This window comes from Pseudomyrmex gracilis, unplaced genomic scaffold, assembly GCF_002006095.1.
Source record: "Pseudomyrmex gracilis isolate BER0280 unplaced genomic scaffold, ASM200609v1 scaffold_110, whole genome shotgun sequence".
Lineage (NCBI taxonomy): Eukaryota > Metazoa > Arthropoda > Insecta > Hymenoptera > Formicidae > Pseudomyrmex > Pseudomyrmex gracilis.
The window spans coordinates 68,239-89,175 of NW_018020694.1; the positions used below are offsets into that span (position 1 = coordinate 68,239).

A 20,937-nucleotide genomic window follows, 5' to 3' on the forward strand; every position below is an offset into this window, starting at 1 on the left:
AACAATAAGTGATATTCAACTATATTATATTTTTCGAAGGAACAAAGCGTAGCGAAACAGTCGCGTACGCGTTTTACAGTGATTTCGTCTTGTTTGTGCGATGAAAAGATATAAAAAAAAAAAAAAAAAAAAAAAAAAAAAAAAAAAACCCGGACCGGACAATGCGTCGCATCCGATCTCGAAGCGAAGTGGCAAGCTGCTAGTACAAAAAGCCGCGCTCCTATGTATATACATACTACCAAATGGTATTTGGGAACATCCTCACCCTTCACAGCGCGACGCGACGTATCGTTCTCTCTCTCTCTCTCTCTCGCTCTCTGTGTACTTATCCATATGTATCTAGCTTATAAAAGAGCGCACAATGCCCGGGCATTATAATGCCCGGAAAGTGCACAAGTGCACGGACTCTTGAGTTTGTATCGAAGGTTTCGTATCTGTGCCCTTTTGTGCTCTCGTGGACTCAAATGGCCAATCAATGGCGAAAGGGACCGCGGAGAACTTGTCACGCTTGTATTTTCATATGTTTGCGATACGAGAAGGTTACATACATGTTGTTACATAATGTTGTGCGGAATGTGCGAAAATTGCGACATTGTGGAGAAGCAGACGCTCTCTGTACAAGTCGAAAGCGCCTTGTATATACATATATTCGCAATTTCTTTTCACACACACGAGTTTTCTCCCGCGAGAAAAAGATTCCATCTTATTTCTGTGATCTTGTATTATTATTCCGTTCTCAAAAACATTATCTTAATTCTCAAATAACTTTCTCGAACGTCGTCAGATTTCTAATGTAAACGCGCGCGTTCACACATTCATCTTGAGCGTCACATACGTTCTTTTACTCATATTTCTATAGCGATTTCAGCAAATTTGCGTGATGCACGAACGGAAATCGCGCGGTTTGGTTATACTTTTCATATAGAAACGGAGGGGGAGGGAGGGGAGGGAGGGAACGGTTTTGATGGAGAAGCATGACCCACTTCTTCGCTATTACAAATCAATATTACGTCGTCTCGAGGGCGCCCGGCTATACGTCAAAGCAAGATCAAACTTTTTCAATCTCGATTAATTCCGCCGCTGTGGTATTGCCGTGACAGGGGCGATTGTCCGCTGTTAAAGAGTGCGGAAAACTGCGGTTGAGTGACACGAGCGCTTGAAATTTAAAAAAAAGAGCCCTATGAAAATAAATAGAACGACGGCGGTGGGGGAGAGGGTAGGGAGGAGAGTGCGCGCGCGGTGACAGGCAGCGGCGCGCTTCATAAATGCCCACGCCGCGAGGCGTAATTTCTCTTTGTCATGCTCAGCTCGATAACGAGATGACTCTCAAAAACGCAATTCGAAAAATCGCATCGCCATTATAATAAACCGCGATCCCGTATCAGCGTATCAAACGGAAATTTTACTATAAAATTACGAAACAACCATAATTAAAATTTATAACAATTTAGAATCAATATAAGGCTCATGTCAAATAAGAAAAATATATTTCGGTCAATGTGAACCAGTATACTGGATGTTGATGTGAAATATATATTTTATTTGTTTAAATATGTAAATGATTACACAGTTATTATTCAAATTTCAATTCAAATATTCATCTCACAGATGCTTAGTTTGCATCACATGTAGATGAAAATTCTATTTTACGTCTCCTCATGGAAATAATTAAAATGTTAAAAATGTGTGTGTTGAAAACACATCTTACAAGAAAACATGGAATTTTGTAAATATTTAATAAAAATTTTCACAGTTTTTTTTTTGAAATTTGATCGCAATGAAGGAGGAAAACGGTTTCGCGCCAATGGCGTGTGTGGAAACGTTCTATAAATGGTATAAGCTGGATTTAAGTCTGTGCTCTCCAGCGGCACAGAAGTAAAGGTTACAGGCCGCCAATTTTGTGCGGTTCCCGGATACACACGTGTGTATACGTCCCGCGCGTAACACATCCACGGATACACGTGTATCCGCGCGGAACGGCGGCGCGGCACGACTCGAGCTGAAACCTCGGCGTAAGAATCCGGCCTCGCGCGCCCACGGGCTCCGGTAATGCCCGCAGGAACACCGAGGGGAAATCCCCTCATGGCGGCGGGATCTTCAATGACGATGACAAGGGCCGACAGCCTTTCCAAACATGCAGTTGTAAACGTCTGCTCTCGTTTCATGCCAGACGTGACCGCATCGCCCTAAGGGCTTTACTGCTATTCTGTCAGTGGCTACTGTTCGCTACCGAGTTAATACAGTGGTAACTCTCGGGCGCTGCGGTGAAAGAAACAGAAACGCCGACAGAATTGCACACAAGAAACTTGTCATTTGTTTATTATGCGCGAATTTGTGGGCTACGATAGATAATATCGATATGTACGAAAGATCAATTTTTATAACAATCGCAAAATATTTGATATTTTTATTTTAAAGCTACAGTGATATATCTCTCTATGATTTATATTTTTTTATTATCAATATTTTATATTATAAATTTTTTTACTATAACTTTTATTACAATTACGTTTGTCAAACTATTTTATTTTAATGTAAATTATTATCTAGGATTTCAAGCACTTTTGCAAGCTTTAATTATTACTTAAATATATATGTTACTTAAATATATATTGTTGCAATCTGTTTTTTATAAAAATTTATTTCTGGTCAAAATAAATATTATTTTGCTCAAAAAATAACAGTGCTTCTGTTATAGAAAATAATTTATTGGTGTGATCAAAATAAATTTTTTATTTTTATCACACAGGTAATAAATAATTATTTTTGATTTGTAACACACAAAAGCACTGTTTAAGTAATTTTAATACTCAAAATATTATCTTAACTATATTGGTATATATCGCGGTAATAAATTTCTCTAAGGATCTCACTGATTCATAGATGTTCGTTAATCAGCCTTTGAACCAGTTTGCTTTCGCTCAACCCTTTGGGGTTTCAGTTTTAAAAGAAGCGAAATGACAACAATAACAAACAACATCAACAATAATAGCGAGGGAAGATTTAGTTGATCGTCGCTACAGGGCTTAAAGAAAGCTTATCTCCCTAATACTGGTAATACTTTGGCTTTAAGCGGACATCAAAAGCAAATGTACTTACGTTTACACTGTTCGATCTCGTTTCTGTGTTGTGCCGACCATCGTGGTATTAATACATTGAAAGGGACCCCGTGACCCCGTTTACGTTTCTAGAGGTTTTTGTAGATCGGATTATTATCGGAAAGTGCACGTTGTGAACTGTTCGCTTTGTGACCCTTTACGAAACACGTTTTTTTTTTCCGGACAAAGGTAACGGCTACTCTAAAATTTTATACTATATTAGATATTCAAATATACCAAGAGAAAATAACACACACACACACACACACACATACATACACTAATACACACAGGGGCGTATGTATATATAAATTTACATCTTTCAAATAGAACTCGTGGTTTTTTTCTTATTAATCGAACAAGATTTTAAATAAAAACTTCAAAGTGGTTTCGAAAATCAAATATCAACCGGGCAGCTTTGAGTTTCGAGGTTACATTTAATGCGCGAACATATGCCAATGTTTGCTTTCCAGCGTGCACGCTCATCTGGTTACTTCGCTTGGTCGGACCCTTCTTTCATTTTTTTTTTTTTTTTTTTTTATTTCGGATGACCACAGATTTGAGAACCCTCTTCCGCGCGAACACGAAATCGAGTAATATAACAAAAAGAGCAATTGTTCATGTACAATCTCGAACGAAAATAAATTTATATAACAAGTCGTAGTGGGGAATTTTTCGTTATTTTTGTTTCTCTCGATTATCCGAAAATATTATGCGCGCGCGATAATCGCGCGACGTCAACGTGCGGCACTTTCGGCGCGTTGTATTATCCCAAAGTGGTGTGTAAATTGCACGCGCATAGGATGTGAGAACACACAACTTTAGTGGGTACGCAGTTCGTCGGAGAATTCAGTCGAGAGAGAGAGAGAGAGAGAGAGAGAGAGAGACGTGGTGTGAATTGGTAAGTTCTGTTGAGTTACGTCGAGAGTCGAATTTTCCTGTCAGCGATGGCGGCAATCCTCTCGCGAACGACGCAATTTTCCAACAACACGGCCGTCGCTTTTTCCGAGTTCCATTCCGTCTTGCGCGTCTCATTTCCACGCGTGTGCACAACATTCCATCTCAATGGGGTGATCGTTAAGCGCACATTTTTGCGCGAGACTCGAGAATGACGGGAACGATCTCGAGGTGTCGTTCGCACACATCCCTAGATTTCAATAAGAGAAGTTGTGAATAGACTGTTCCTGGTAATGAGGAATCTACTAGCTAAGCAGCCAAGCATCCGCTAGCCCATCTATCTAACCAAGCCGCAGTTCGTTTCCCCATCCTACGTGGTTTCGGCCTGTTCACGCCACCCTTTCGACACCGCCGCTGTGCTATCGCTACTGCTAACCCTCTCGCGCACGCCTCCCGGCTTCGTCACGTTCCAGCTTTCCTTTTAACCTCTGTCACCCCACCGCGCGTTCGCTTGTTGGAAGTTAAGGAGCGAGAGCGAGCGGTAAAGAAACGGACGGTATCTTCCGCACGCGCGGAAGAGTTACACAGTCAATCCTATTTGTTTTTTTTTTTTTAATTGGAATCGTCGGTCCTAGTTATTGTCAATCTTAGACTTGTTGTGGTTATACAAAATTAAAAAATAACGTTTCCTATTTTTTTTTTTTTTTTAATTGGAATCGTCGGTCCTAGTTATTGTCAATCTTAGACTTGTTGTGGTTATACATAATAACAGAAAGATAATTCAGTGAATATGTTTTTTTTCTACACAGATTTTGTTAAATATGAGATCGCGCAATTTTGAAGAGCAAAAAGCTATTCTTACGTAACCACATAGTCTTCTGTGGTGATCTGACGATGATAAACGAGAGAGAAATGAAAACAAAAACGCGACAAACACGCTTTCACATCCAGATTTCAAGTTGTCGATTCAGTTAACTCCGGCTGATAGTTGCAAAGAAACTGAAAGAACAAAAAGAGAGAGAGAGAGAGAGAGAGAAAAAAAGAAGAAGGAAAAGAAGAAGAGAAAACATAGATAAGGTGTCGGGAGAGGGGTAAGGCGGGATGAAATTGACGAGACGCAGCGTGGGATAAAATTGACGAGCGATAGAGAAGCGAGGAAACGGAACGCAAAGGAATCCTTTTGATAGAAAAAGCGTAGGCAGGATCGCGGTTGAAAAGATTCCGCGGATTAAGACGCGATAACGAGCTCCGTTCACTCTCGAAAAGCCGCCGTTAAGAGGATCACGAGCGGCGACGCCTCGTCGATTCCGTGGTGATTGGCTGATTATCCGGCAAAGTAATACACCCGGGGGTTTATTGTTTCCCCGGTCTGACACTTCAACCCCCGCGGATAAGAGAGATTCCCTCCACTCAGCTGACACTCCGGCGACGAGAGAGATGAAAGTCGCGAGAAAGGAGGAATAAATGCCGCGACGTGTTGAACGCGTTACCAATTAGATCTATCGGTAGCGAAATCAACGTAATGGCACAAAGAATATCTTGTATATTTTTACATTTTCCGAAAGAGCGTCTCTTGCACATTTATAAACCCGACAATCGACTATCCGCGTCTCCTCTTTCTCCTCCCTTTTCCGTACCGATAGCAAATTAAACACACAACACACAAGATCAGATATAAGAGGCTATTTATTATTTCTTCTATTTAAAAAAAAAAAATCACAACACGATGCACGTTTGTTATAAATTCATTTTCAATTTATTTTCAATACATATTAAATGTTGTTTGTTCTCAATAAATCGTTTTATTTTGTTGATCATTAGATTTATCATCATTAAGTTTCTTAGCTGTCTAATCTATTTGTGCGCATCGGAATACTTTTTGATCATAAAAAAAAATAACCGATGACGACAATGAGCGCGGAAATCGAATTTACTTCTTACCTATTGTGGAAAAGGTGCCAATTACGAGCCGAAATGAAGTACGTATTAGAAATATAATTTAAGTAATGCTCGATGAAAATTGGCACTTTGAAACGCGGTGATAGGAAAGGACACCCCAATCAGAAGACAATGGCTTATTGGAGAAGGGAGAGCTTTATATCCACGTCACGTCATCTATTATTGCGTTAACAGCTAATCATCTACGTTCCCTTGTTTCTACCGTGTTATGGGATTCCGGTAGGGGTAAAATGCGATGGGTTGCGGGAAAAAAAGTGAAAACGACTTATGGATACATATCCGATAACTTCCGCGAAATTGTTTGTCTTCGCCGACTTTCGACAAACCTTTCAGTACAGTTCCGGAGGTCTATAACGAAGCTTTCGCCTGAAATTGCGGACAGCATTTACATATCACAACTCGTGGAGAGTCTATCTATACGAGCTCGCGTCGCGAGTATACATATATCTTACGGCTGATATGTCCGAAGATGCCGGAACAATCTTGCGGAGTTTGGTGGATTAGAGGATAGGGACCGGGAGACCGGATTGTTATACCTAAGCAAATCACAGAGATTGTTTGCAATGGCATCGTTTCACGCATGAGGCCGTCTCTCGCTGAGGCCGTTCTTTATTCCTTTCTCGAGAGTCGATGCCACTTGAGCGAGCTGGAGTAGTGCAGGAGCGGATGCGCGAGGAGGGCTCCGCGCCCGGTCGCCCCCACCGACGACGGGAGCGGACGACTTTGATCTGTGCCGGAACTAACCCTGCTGTTATTTTATTCACTTCGACGATGCTCCAGAGACTGCGGAGCTCTCTCTCTCTCTCTCTCTCTCTCTCTTTCTCTTCGACGGCGCGCCATTCAGTCATCGCAGGCAAAGGAATGACGCCCGCGGAATTGTTTTTTCGGTCTCCACGGCCACTTGATGGAAGGAGTCGAGCTCTCTTTCCTCGAGTCTCTCTCGGTTCCTCTTCTTCCCGATTTATATTTGTCAAAGCGAACGCGATCTCGTTAGAGAACCCAAGTCTGAGAATTAGCGAGCGCTATAGCGAGCGTTCATATAGCATTTCGGATCTAGGATATATAGTTTGCGAGTTTTTTGAATAGATACATCCGCGCGTGCTTTGGTACCTCTCGCTTTGCCAAAAAGTCGAGTGGGTACATATGTCGTGTATCTTTGCAGGTGGTTTAGGGGACTACTTCGTCGTTGAAGTAGCTTTATTTTTTTTTTTTTTTTTTATTATCAGAGAGCTAGCGGATACACACATACGTACATATATTTCTATATGTATACGTATATGAATTTAGATCCAAATACCGAGATATATCTGAATTTCTCGAAATCGAAACTGCGCCGATATTCTCATATAATCGCACCTCGTGCCTGGCTTAAAGGACGACAATTAAATGACATGGTTGCGCGCCGGCAGTAACTTCGACTACGGATTCTCCATATTCATGGGAGATCAACGCGCGTTTAGACGGGAGGGGATACGCCGGGTTGAGTTGATCAAAGGCCGTCCGACTGCGATGCCGAGGTCCTCACAGCCCCTGCGCGAAACCTCCTCGCTCTCTTTATTACTCAAACAACTCACCCGGGCAGCCGAAGTTCAACTGTACTTTTCAAATAATGACCCCGTCATATTGTATACCTTTGCATTTTTACATTAAAAACTCGGCGCTTTCTTTTAATGTTTCGAGATCGACGGTAGAAAGAGGGATGGAAAGTTCGGGCTTTCAAGGGGCGACAAAGGAAGATAAAAAAAAAAAAAAAAAAAAAAAAAAAAATAGAAACTACTCCGAGGCTTTATCGTCTAATGCTTGATTACGAACAACCGCGCCATTGTCGCAATAAAGACTGTCGTTCACATTTTTTTTTTTTTTTTTCACGCGATCGTGCGTTTTGTAACGTTTCTTTGCGCGAATGGCCTTAAGAAAATTTACCTGTATCAAGTCTCCGAGTGTACTTTTTATAAATTAACACTTCGTGCGCGCGAGATGTACATAAAACGCATTAAATGTCGCAATCGAAATATAACTCTGAATAACACAGAGTGTTCTGCAATTCTGAAGAAAGTTAAGAAGCTAAATTCTATGTCCCGATGGAATTTTTCAAAATTATTTCAGACTGAAAATCGCGTTCTATTCGCATCTTATTCACATATTATTCGCATCGTGAAAGTGCCTCCGTCTTAGATCATGCTTTCCGGCGATTTTGTGCAAGTGCAACAAAAGACGAACATCGACGATTTACAGGTATAGTCCCACACAGATGTGTAATCGCCTTAGCAAATATTTCTGAATGCCGTTCCGAAATACCTATTATAAGATGGGGAAGGGATAAGGTACCGCGGGAGAGATTTTGCTTCCTCCTCGCCCCCATCTTATAATGGATATCCGACACACGTAATGATAATCCCATAATGCGTGGATCTACTTGAAATTGGCCGGGAATACAAGTCTCGAATATCTTCCGCTTCGTACGCACCGAAAATCGTACTTCCTATTGAATTCGTGCGCTGATCTCATATAGTTGTAAGAGATGTGGGCATGCTGGTATATACATAGGAAAATGTACATAGATATATAGCGTATATATAAATATACACAACCAGAGCCTGATTCTTGAGGCATATGATGAACGTTAGATTGAATGAAATTGAAAGTCTTCTAGTCGTGTGCGTGCAATCAAGACAAAAAAGAATTTCTAGGTTTTCTTTTAAGTAAAAATATATTATACGATGAACGAGTAGGTGCACACATATATTGACATGTATGTTTTGAAATTGTATACAATGTAAATATACAATGTAAAAAAATAAAAATCTACTGATTTGTACAAATAATTGAATATAGTTGCTTAATAATGTATATTTAACAATATACAAAAATATAATGCATAGACATAGTACATTTTTATGTTTTTGGAAATTGTGATGCAGATATGTGGATTCGTGTTACCCCATCGTTCGGGATGCGCGTTTCACACCGACATCTTGCGTCGACTCTCGGAGATCTCTGTTGCCTTCAGAAGCGTTATTTTAGCAGATAATAACTCGTTTGTCGGTATCACCAAAGCCTGTATATCCAGATTATTTACAGCTGTTTGGTTAAAGTTGACCAACAAATAGCAAAAACTATTTCTAGTATATATCAATAAAATTCTAAAATATGGACGTTCGATAATATAGAACTTAGAAGATAAAGAGAGTAGATCAGTGATCACAAAAACGTATAATTCAGTAAAGTTTAAAAATTACATTACTTATTGTCGATATAGTTATAACAAACTGTGTATAAATTGATTTTATTGTGCATACATATTATTGCATTATTGTATTAATCTATATAACTAAATCTGATTGAAATCTATTCTTTTATGAAAACAGCATTAAAAATATTGTTGTTATTTTGCTGTTTGGTTTTAGATTTTATAATATGATACACAAATATATGTATCTACAGTAATTAATACAGTAAGTAATATTTTGCAATAAATATCGAAATATTAATTACAGTACGTAAGTAACAAGTATATATATAATGTATGTATGTATATAAATATATACACTATATATATATATACCATAATGTACACATACACACACTATAAAAGAACACACTACTCGATTTTGTCAAGATAATATTCAAAAATATATCATCAGTCATGTTGTGCGCAGAGACTAATTAAAAACCGAGTAAATGTATAACGAAAGAGATAAGTAAAAAACGAATTCCGTAACTGATATCACTTATTGCATAAAATATCTCGCGAGAAGTGAAGTAAAATTTTCAGATTTTTAAAATTATAATGATAATTTCTGTTCGCGTCTTTTATGAAGTCCTTTTATAAAGTGTGTTACTTAAACAATTTATATTTTCTGATTTTAAAAAATTTATATAAATTTACTTAATGGTACGATATAGAGAAAAAGAGAGATAGAGCCATTATGGTTCACAAATAAATTCTATTTTTTCTTTCTCACTTCTGACTTTCATGTCACTACAATTTTATTTTTATTATATATATATATATATAACTAATTTTATAAAATTTTATATGTACTATAATATTGCATTTTAAGTATTATATGCAATTTAAATATTGCATTATTCAAATCATCATGAATAATAGCAGTATAAATGTTGCGTAACGTGTTCACTGACTCGAGATAATAAAGGTTAGATACATAGTATAGCTATTGTATGTAGCTTAATGTGCTGCAAACGAGTGGATAAATAATGTACACACATTCCGCTAACAATTAACGATAGCGATATAATTGTTTTATTGTACGTACACACAATAATGCTATCCGCGTATACATTTTGCGAACACATTTGATACTTTTAAATGTACTATAATATTTCTTAATACATGAAAATATGTGATGTATATAAATAATCGTTACGTAAAAGTAACGATTATTCGCTCAATACGCGTATTTCTACATGCTAACTTGTATTTACGTACTGTTTATACACATATGTATATATATTATTAATTATATTTTAAATTTTATCACGAAATGAAACGAAGAACATGCGAAGTGACGAGAATAACTTTATCATAAGTGGAAGCAAATATATGCGATACGTGCGCCAGATGGTCCTACTTAAGATTGATTAATTATCCAGACACACATCCAGCATTAGATAGTTTCTGCGTAAGCACAGAGAAGCTCTCCTTAACAAGTTGAATCTACATGAGACAAAGTACGTACAGCTGAGAAAGAGAGAGAGACAGAGAGATAGAGAAACACCGTGTGATTCTCAGATCTAGTTGCAAGACGCGTTAGGGCCACACAATGGTAGATAACACGTTATCTTCCCAGCATCTCTCGTCTATTAATTTGACGATAAAAATGAGCGATGTGAGCAATCAAACGTACGTGATCGATATCAAAGAATGTTATCAGCTACGTGAGAATTAACAGGCACGATGAGTGAAAGCAATTTCGTTGTGTTCGACATACACAACTTCTTCACTCCAATCGATACCATCGATTTTTTTACGATTTGTAGTATGCGAGATGTTATCAATACTCGCGCTTACGCATCTCACTCGTGCAAAAAACGGTTCGTAACATACTTTATTTTGTGTTTATTTTCAATTACACAATTCTCTCTGAGGATACTGAGCTTTTCACTAATTAAAATTATTTGTCAAGATAACGAAAAAATATCACGTTCTTTTTAATTCGTCGCTCCAATTGGCTTCTGTGATTAATATTCCGCAAATAAAACTGAGCAACACGTTTTTACGATGCGTGTGCTATATAGAAATTTTCTAATTATAACAAAGAGAAGATTTCGTTTCTTATCTGTAAAAGAAATGATAAAAATGTACATCCGCTACTCTTTGAAATTGTATCTCGTCTCACAATCGAGATAATAAGACCGATAATCTAATTGAAAATAGTATTGCGAAAGCACGCATCCTGTCGTTCTCTATTTCGGAGATATGTACAAGTGTAATATCGAATGTTTTCTTGTACACGATGTTTATCGCATACATTTCTCAATGACATATAACGCGGAGAAAAGGCAAGTGATTCTCTTTCCTCTTTGAATTGCGTCGCCACGTTCGTCATTATTTCGCGAAATATAATTAAACTTTTTGCCAAAGGCACGCGAGTTTCTTATATTCTCGAATACACGTATGTGAAAATTCGTGTAATTCTGAGAGTGTCAATTAATAGCACAGGACAGCGGTGGGAATATTTGCAACACGCCGGCATAAAGGTACATATATTTCGCCGAGTCTCTTTTGAATGCTTTTGAGTCAGACCGGCTGATTACGCTCTTGGTGTCGTCGTCGGTCTAATCCGTCTCCGCGCGTTTCATTTGCATCTCGCGCCGAGCGCGCCGGTTGGACCGTTCATAAAGCGTACGTGATCGCGATAAAAGTCGGTGCGCCGTTAACGCGCGACGCCGTTAACACGTTTCCCAGAAGACATCTGATAATGTCCGGTACGTGCCGCATTTGTCTTATTAATGCAACGCCAGTCACGTGAGTAACGGCAGCCGTCCGGCTTATCTCCTCGCGCGCTTTGCAGACAAAAATCTCGCTCGGGACTTCCCGTATTTTTGCACTTACTTGAGATTCCCTCGACCGATGCGGACTCAATCTTACGACGGATTTGCCACAGCATCGAACTCGGATCACAAAGAGAAAGGGAACCTTTTACGGCATGTGATACCTCGCGCATCGTTCGCCTTAATCGCGCACGCGTCACATGTAATCCGGCATATATTATACAAGGAAAACGTTCACGTTATTGCTGTGAAGAGACTTCCATTCGTATAGATAATCGCCAATTGTCGTTCGCGATAGTTCAGTTACGAAAACGCTGTTTGCATACATACGTGTGTTTGCGGTCTTAACTTACGTAAGTTGCATATCTTTATTTTTATTTAGATCGAGGTTAAATGCTTCGCAGCGTTATACTTAAGTGTTTTATATGTATATATATATATGTACATATTTATTTATTTATTAAAGAAAGTCTTTTCGTATTTTAATGCGAATTTCAATAAGAAAAGATTTTCTGACAAATCCAATATATAATATAAAAGAACAACAAGTAATTACTATATAATATAACATATATAATGTAATAGTTAATATGTAATATATAATATAATGATTATTATTATAAACTAGAACAAAAAACAATCGGTAACGCGTTGCGAGTTTGACTTTTGATTATGATCCAGTGTGATTACACTCGAAAGTTGTTCCAAAATTTTGACACTCTGAATACATTTCAGTTGTTATATATCACAATGTTGTTCATAGAACTTAGATAAACCTCTCTGTTTTAGGAGAGAATAGTAAGTAGGAAAGATAAACTTGTTTTATTTTATTTAATTCGAGATAATAATATACATATACTACTAATATTATAATAATATTGACAGAAATTTAATTTTCCCGGGAAAGATTAAGGAGAAAAGAATATTTTTTTAATAATTAAAGAAAGGAAACGTGCGCGCGAGAGAGACGGATCGTGTAAAATGAAGAAGCAATAGATGCGACCTCGTAACCCCTTTCAAGACAAACTGCCTATTTTCTATTTTCAGCAAATACGGATTGATTTTTGTTCTTCTTTTTCTGGATGTTCAATTTTACAGATTAAAAGAGAAAGAGAGAGAGAGAGCTAATCCGTTTCCTTGAAATAGCAGTAAAACTTGCGCGTGATTGTACATACTGCCATGAGGAAAAACCAGTTGTACGTATTATATGTTTGTCAGTTGTATTCATGAGTTATTATTCGTAAATAAACTTTCCGACGCATTGGTAAAAAATGTAAATTCCCGATACAAGGAAATTCCCGATAGTGTCTAACGTTTCGAAGAATCATTTTTCGTAAACGATTCTTCTGATAAATAGATAAAAATCTTGACTAAGATTGCAAAATAAAAATTAATTATTGCACATTATATATTATTATTGGATTGTGTAAGATATACATCTCGTTTTCTCTTCAAATGTACAAAATTTATAATAATTTCCAATTCATTAAATAAAAGATGCATTGAATTGTGTGTATATATTAAGAGAGAGATATAAAAACACACACACATGCGCGTACAATTATGATATTAGTTTAAAATAAATAATACAATAATTATAATAAATTTATCATTATGAAGCGAGTATTCAGAGCAAACACGTGCTTTTGGCATTTTAAATTATTATAATTTATATATATATATATATATATATATATGTATATGTATATATATATATATACTGTGATTAGCGCACAGAACGGTGTTGATTTTATTATGTATTTTATTACGTAGTATAAGCAAATTAAGATAATGCAATGTGTGTAATGTATTCATTAAAACTTGTATATTTTATTATATTGTGTTATTACATATTATTATATGTGAACACAACTAAACCAATCGATTGCTATGATTTATCTCTAAAGATGCATATTATAGAGATACATACAATAGGTTTATTTTTTTCCCTGAACTGACTCCACTAGTTCACAGTCTATTTTTTTTATCCATATTAGAAAGAAAAAGATAGACTGTGAACTAGTGCAGCAAGTTCAGGGGAAAAAAAACAAACCTAATAAACATTTATATGTACGTCTCTAACAATTATGCTTCTATTTACAAAATTGATATCGTTTTGCTTCAGCTTTTTCTTATTTATTTTCTCTTCCTCTCTCTTTTCTCTCTCTCTCTCTCTCTCTCTCTCTCTCTCTCTTCTCTCTCTCTCTGTCAACAATATCGTATCACGTGAGAATAGGGCGTAAAAATTCGAAAGTACGATCAAGTTCTGCGCGAGCCAACAAAAATTCCTACGGTTGATAACCGATCGCGCGCAGTACCGATAACAAATCGTACGTTATTGCAGGACAATGGCGGATAAAAACAATGGCGAAATCGCGCTTCAATCGAGAACATCCAGACTCGAAGCTGGCAATTCCACCGAAAACATCGTGAGCTCGCAAAATAGGAACTCGTCGGCTTGGAGCATTCAACGTATTATTGTCTCTATACTAGACGTGATTAACCATATACTAATAATCATGGTAACGGTGTACCTCGTGTGTATCTTTGCAAAGGATTACGTTATTTCAAATAGCAAATATGGTCTTTATTCTCTGCACGTGATCCTCTGCACTATCGGGGTAAGTACTTTATTCAACAAAAAAATATACATATATAAAAATTTTTTATTTCTCTTTTTTTTGTTGATTTCTTAACAAATCGTAAAAATTGAAATTGCGGTAAAACTGACTGCTCGCTCTGGTACTGTAATAATTAACCTTAATCCTGTAGACGTTTTTTTAAGTACGTATCCTATAAATCCTGGACATTTACGCGGCTGATGCGATTTTTTTATTAATTAAAACGTTGCAAAAACTCTGTAAAAATTCACGGAGCTTTATTTTTATTATATTAAGAAAATAACATTAATTTTAATATATTGTTTTATTTTTTAGATTTTTTTTTTTACTAAATAGTTAATAAGATTTTCTCACTTTCAAGAATCGCTCGAAATGTTCAGGGTTTACAAGATTCTAACTAAATATCCCAACAAAACGAAACAAACTCTGTTGCGATCTGTGTATTTCGAAGTCTTCGAACGCTTCGGGAGATATTCGGGATTAACTATAGCGACAACAGAGATTTCTGCTACGACAATAAAAATTTCGACGTAAAGCTATATCTTCGTAAAGATTTCTTTGTGCCGGCGGGGATTATTCCCTGTATATATATACATATATATATACGGGTTATCGACATGCGTACAAAAGAGTACGGAGATACTGTGCCACAAAAATCCAATTGTGTAAGTTACATTTTTCCTCGAAATCGCGCATCAATATGTAAGTTTACGCGCGCGACTGAACTTGTAGTAAATCTTGCGGCGCGCTTATCTTTTCCTCGTAACAAGGGGCTTCCCCGGGTTGCAGCAATTATTGCCCCGCTGCTTATCTTCGCGAAGCGAAGTTTAGATGGATCGTTACTTTCGAGGTCGTTTGAAGCATAGCTGTTGCTGATCTTGTACACACAAATACATTTTAGGAATATTTTGGTCCGGCTGTGTAGCCGAATATAAATTTTAATTAAATGTTTGCTACATAGTTTGTAAAATACGTATGCATACACCAATGCGATTCGCGTGTGATTTTATATGAGAAAGCGCATATTTTCATCTAAATAAATTTCACGGAAATGAATTTCTCATTATATATATATAATTGTGCCTGATTTCACATATTTTACTCCGCTCATTTTTTTGCGCTGATGAATATTCAAGGAATGTCTTAAACTTTTAATATATGTGCACAGTCAATACGAGCTTGCGAACAATTTCCGCATAATTTTTTTTCTTTTTATTATTTTTTTTTTTTTTTTGCGTTTCATTGCATTTCGCGTAATATCGCAGCAAATGTTTCACGACTGTGTTCTCTATTCAGACAAATTTCTATATAAGTGTACATGAAAGCGCGACAGGAACAACGATTTTCGATTCAAGTGTTAATTAATTCGAGTTGAAAACATTTCAGAAACTTTTGCCTCCCCCGTGAACGATCGAGTTTGGGGTAAGATAGATATTATATATATATATATATATATATATATATATATATGTATATATATTATAGCGGATGTCGTAATTAAGTTCCGAGCGACCTCCGAAACTCAAATTACACCATCCACTTCCCGTTCCTGTGTAACGTCTACAGAGTAGAATCGCGTATCGAACGGCAATTGAACCTCCTCTCATTCTCCGCTCGGGGGACCTAGAGTTTTAGGCCAAATAAGATGGCCAAAGAACTTCTAACGACTTTAGCCAAAACAATCCGAACTTCTCTTCTCGGCAAAAGTCGTCGCTCAACGAATCGATCTTACGTTTCAGTATGTTCTGCTGATGTCGGAGGCCATTATTGTCCTGGCGAGTGACAACATTCTGACCGGTTGTCTTTCGCGTAGGGCCAACAAGCATCTCCATTGGATTCTGCAGGTCATCGGGCTGATACTCAACCTGGTCGGCGTGGGTATTGTGTATTTTAATCGGACACAACACTTTAAATCGATTCACGCAATCACGGGACTCGCCTCGCTGGTAATCGTGTTCGTGGTGACGATCTTCGGATATCCAGTGTGGATCGCGTGGAAACTGCGCAAATTCATTCGGCCGGTAGTGACGAAGTTTCTGCACAATTTTCTGGGCCTCGCCGGTTACGTCATAGGAATAGTTTCGCAGTGTTACGGTTACAAAAAAAAAATGGTGCACAGACTGACCGATGTGAAATACATCGACGAGGCTCTGCTTGGTCTTACGATAGTGATCACGATAATATCTCTGAGAAAAGCATTCTTTGTCTCTCTTCCCAGACAGATCTCCGGCACTCTCAAGACCATTCAATAATTTTTTTCTCTCTAAGATAATTTTTTTTTTAATTTTCATTTTATAAAGAACTGTGACATGTGCGCTCTCCAGAGCGCTTTCCAGAAGATTAAAAGTGTTACGTTATTAATGTACATACGAGAGTTGGTTAAAAAATTCCGAACCTTCACGTAAAGATAACGCAAATAAATTCAATATTAAGTTTAATGGCGCTTCGCGCTCTCATCTTTTAGTGATTTAAGTTTAAAGTTTCAAATCAATACGTTATTTAGTACAACCTTCTCTCTCTCGAATAGAAAAATTGGAAATCCGTGCGAATTGATAAAATAGTTTTTGTTTTTTTTTAAAGATCTAACTCTAACTGAAATAAAACAATCATTTAAAATGATTTAGTCTTGTGCGACTTTCATCTGTTCTCAAACTTTCAAAAACTGGTTCGGAGGAAAGAGATTTTCGTCTGATATAGTAACTGAGATGTAATCGATGTCGTAAAAGTCTTTGAGGATCTCGACAAATTGTTTTACCAAACTGACATAACGGTTTTAGAACATCGTTGGGCAAAATGTATCTAGTTAAATGGAAACTACGATGAGAAAAATAAATCCAGCCCCAAAAAAAATGTTTTCTTATTCAGGCCTTGAACTTGTCAAACGGCCCTCGTATATAGTACACTTAAGTAAGTTTTACTAGCTGTGTAACGTCATTTTAGAAAACATCGGTTTTTTTTTCCGCCAGAAAGTATCCGTGTATAATCTTCCACGTGTGTTAACTACAAAACATGTGTAGATAAGGAATAGATATTAGGCTAATTAATATTTATTTACGTTAACGATGTTATAAAATTACATTCGATATCAATGCAAAGATCTGTAAACTCGATAAAATGTACAAAATTGCGCAACAAAATGAAATAAAAATGTACGAAAAATATACATTTCTAATTTAATTAACTTGTTTATTTAGCATTTTCACAGCCGAGAGACGCGTTTCGAGAAGTAGCGTTTTGCAGCGTATTTCAAAACTAGCTGTGCTCTAGCGCTGTTAAAATATCTCACGAAAGGAAGTGCTCTTTAGTGGCGAGATAATGTTATTACGAAATCGAATTGCCAAGTGTTCCGCATGCAAGCATTCGGTGTTGCAACAGCATGCCACTTCAACTTCTGACGGCGTTTAATGAGAGAAGTCGAAGTTTAATTCGACGCGAAAGCGACGGCAATCCGAAATTTCGAAAGTCGTAATTTCTCCCCTCTCCGTCGAATAGTAGTCTCTGTATCCAATTTCCTGTTCGATGTATCCATTTTATTCGGTGTATGCGTTCTAGATGTATTTGATACCTATCCCACAATCAATCGAGAGTCAATCGATTTATCGAACGAACTTGTAACATCTTTCGAAGCGTTCGCCATGTACGAAAAGCACCATAAAACGACATACAAGACGTTTAAAAAAGTTTAAGAAAGTTTAAAAATTTTTAAAAAGTTTGTTTCAATTTCTCTCTCTCTCTCTCTCTTCCTTTTTCTCTCTCTACTTATATTAAAAAAATTAAAATCTCTGATAAATTCTATCTTTATTTGCAAACACCTATCATAATTTAAACAGTGAGGTACATTGCGTTCTTACGCGATAATATTTTAATGAACTTCATCGCTTTAATTAGCGTGGCAATGATTATACGTGTTTTATCAGACAAATCGTACGTTTGTTGTTATGTTTAAATCAATTACGCGCATTACATAACCCGACAAGTGCCCTTGGGCGACACTCATCACATTCCCACGAAGTGTAATCATCGAAATTAAGTTGCAAGCCGCGCGTTGTTTCGCTAAATTATTATAAATTGCAATAACATGTTGCGGGGCAACATTTAAATTTCGTTACGCGGCGCCGCAGTGTGTGCGTTAAGAATAAATAAAACGCATTTGTGACGCGCGGAACAGCCGCGATAATGCTCGGGACTGGTGCACGGGGAGAGAGAGACCCCGAGTGATATTTATACGAGTGTGATAACGAGCGCAAGAAGTGCGATATTTATTTGCCCGCGATAGTGGTGGTTGCGCTCATCCGCGATAATGCCGGCCGGATATACTTGTGCATTGTTGTGCATACGTACATGTATATATGTGTGTGTGTGTGTGTATACAATATATATCCACGTATGCGCTTGTTGCAAGTAACATATTTATTCGCTAGAAAGCGCGAAGATGTGTCAATGACCGCGTTAATTGGTACAGAGACCAAACCTATCTCTCGTTCTCGACGATCCTTCGTCGATCCCTTCGCGTCTCTGTTCCATTTTTACTACAGCGGCAGAACGAACGCCAGAGAGATCGAGGCTTCATGAATCATTCATCCCGGATTATTCGCCGCGCAATGTCTGTTCACGGTAACGTGAGCGAGAGTCGATCGTACGTTTTTTTTTTTTTTTTTTTCTTATTGAAAGGATGACTCGCGCGCCCTGTGTGTACCTTTCCTGAGAATTTGTGTTATTAAATCCCCGTATCGGGGCGGTCCGTAATAAGCGGCGTTGAAAAATTCTCGATCGCTCGAAAGTTCGTCCGCGTGCAGTGTGTCTGGCGGCGGTGGCTGGGAATTAAAATTCTCGTTGTTTTTCTTTTTGTTTTTGCGGCGAAAATTTTCAGGAATCGTTTCGCAGTTTATGCAAATTACTGACAATGGATTTTCCGCCCGAACGTCTATTTTCAAACAAAAGCTAGAAAAACAAGACAAAATCGATTATGAGAGAATCTAATACAACGGTCTCTTGTTAAAAGAAAATCTCGAAACGATTTTTGAATTGTGTTTTCGATTTTGATTTTACGATAGAATTACGTTCTAGCGACGGCAAAACTCACGCGTTGAAGCAATTTTTTGTTCACTTTCCAAGTGCAATAGATCACGGCTATAATTGAAGCAACAGAAGTAACTTGTCGAAAAAAAAAAAAATGCTTTTTCGCCGCGTTTTTCACTGCGTTTCGCAGTTACGCGATCTCTGTCCGCTTAGTTCTGCATAATTGACGAAAATGCGACGATGCACGTCGACGCGTCGTGTCGCGTCGTGTCGCGTCGCGTCGCGTCGCGTCGCCGTCGTTCTAGCAGTATAATTGTGTCCGCAAATAGATATCGCTTGGAAATACAATACATCCTGCCCGCGATATATTCCACCATTTCGATTTCTGGTGAAACGAAAACGTGTACACGTTACAAAGTACGATCAAATGCTACTCGGCCGCGACTAAATTTCGTGCCGAATTTGAATTATGCCAACTTTTACGACCGCACCCATTGTCGATGAACACCGAAGTGAAACGAGGCGTGTATAATACAATATGGTGAAACAAACTCATTTGAAATATAGAGATGACACGTCAATATCGTTTTAAAATAAGCTTGGGCACGCCGCATATTTTATCGCATTATATACATATAATATCGAAACGATAAACACACGGTTACAGTGGTTTTAGTCACTCAATATTCAAGTGGAGAAAGGAAAAGTGATTAATTGAACGACAATTTTCATAATCCGTTTCTGTATTTTGTCTTCTGTTTTTTGGGGGGGCTTTTTTTTTCTTTAATGTCAACACTAATTCAAACCCATCTTCCCTTCACAGAACCCAATAATTTCCGAGTCTGCGCAACACGATGTTTGAGACTCATTAATTTTCGTTAAGAAGAAACTGTCTGGGGGATTCGTGTTCGCGGAATTTGCAATTATAAATAAATATAGGACTTTTTCCGTCATATGAACGCGAGATACGTTGGCGGGCGGATTATTGATGACGACCGGATTAGTATATGATGTTAAAGTTTCCGGCACGCGTAATAACCTTTATGGATATGACATTTCAATTAATTTTCGCTTCTCCGCGTTGCCTTTTTCTCAGCGGAGAACCATACCGTATAATGATAACATTTAATTAACACAATAGCTTTTGCCGATGTATACCTGGATATGATTAAATTATTATTATTATAATTATTATTTCTGCACTGTAGCTCGATAAAACTTGCAACAAAATGCGCGCATTATTCAATGAGATGAACATTAAAGCAAAACATAAATTTTGACTGTTATTAATGCTTCCTTCCCGCAATTTCCTACTTGCAATGAGA

General features: G+C 37.6%; 1 protein-coding gene across 3 annotated transcripts; it reads left to right on the top strand.

The window, feature by feature from the left end:
• Positions 1-11,659: 11,659 nt before the first annotated feature.
• LOC109856186 lies at positions 11,660-17,735 on the top strand. 3 transcript variants are annotated; one of them, XM_020431183.1, is made up of 3 exons: positions 11,660-11,678; positions 14,317-14,593; positions 16,333-17,735. In XM_020431183.1, the coding sequence occupies exons 2-3, from the start codon at positions 14,321-14,323 to the stop codon at positions 16,843-16,845; spliced, it is 786 nt and encodes a 261-aa protein (XP_020286772.1). In that variant the 5' UTR covers positions 11,660-11,678; positions 14,317-14,320; the 3' UTR covers positions 16,846-17,735. The 3 variants fall into 3 exon arrangements, with proteins under 3 accessions (XP_020286772.1, XP_020286770.1, XP_020286769.1); XM_020431181.1 differs by lacking the exon at positions 11,660-11,678 and adding an exon at positions 11,836-11,906; XM_020431180.1 differs by lacking the exon at positions 11,660-11,678 and adding an exon at positions 12,306-12,325.
• Positions 17,736-20,937: the final 3,202 nt, after the last annotated feature.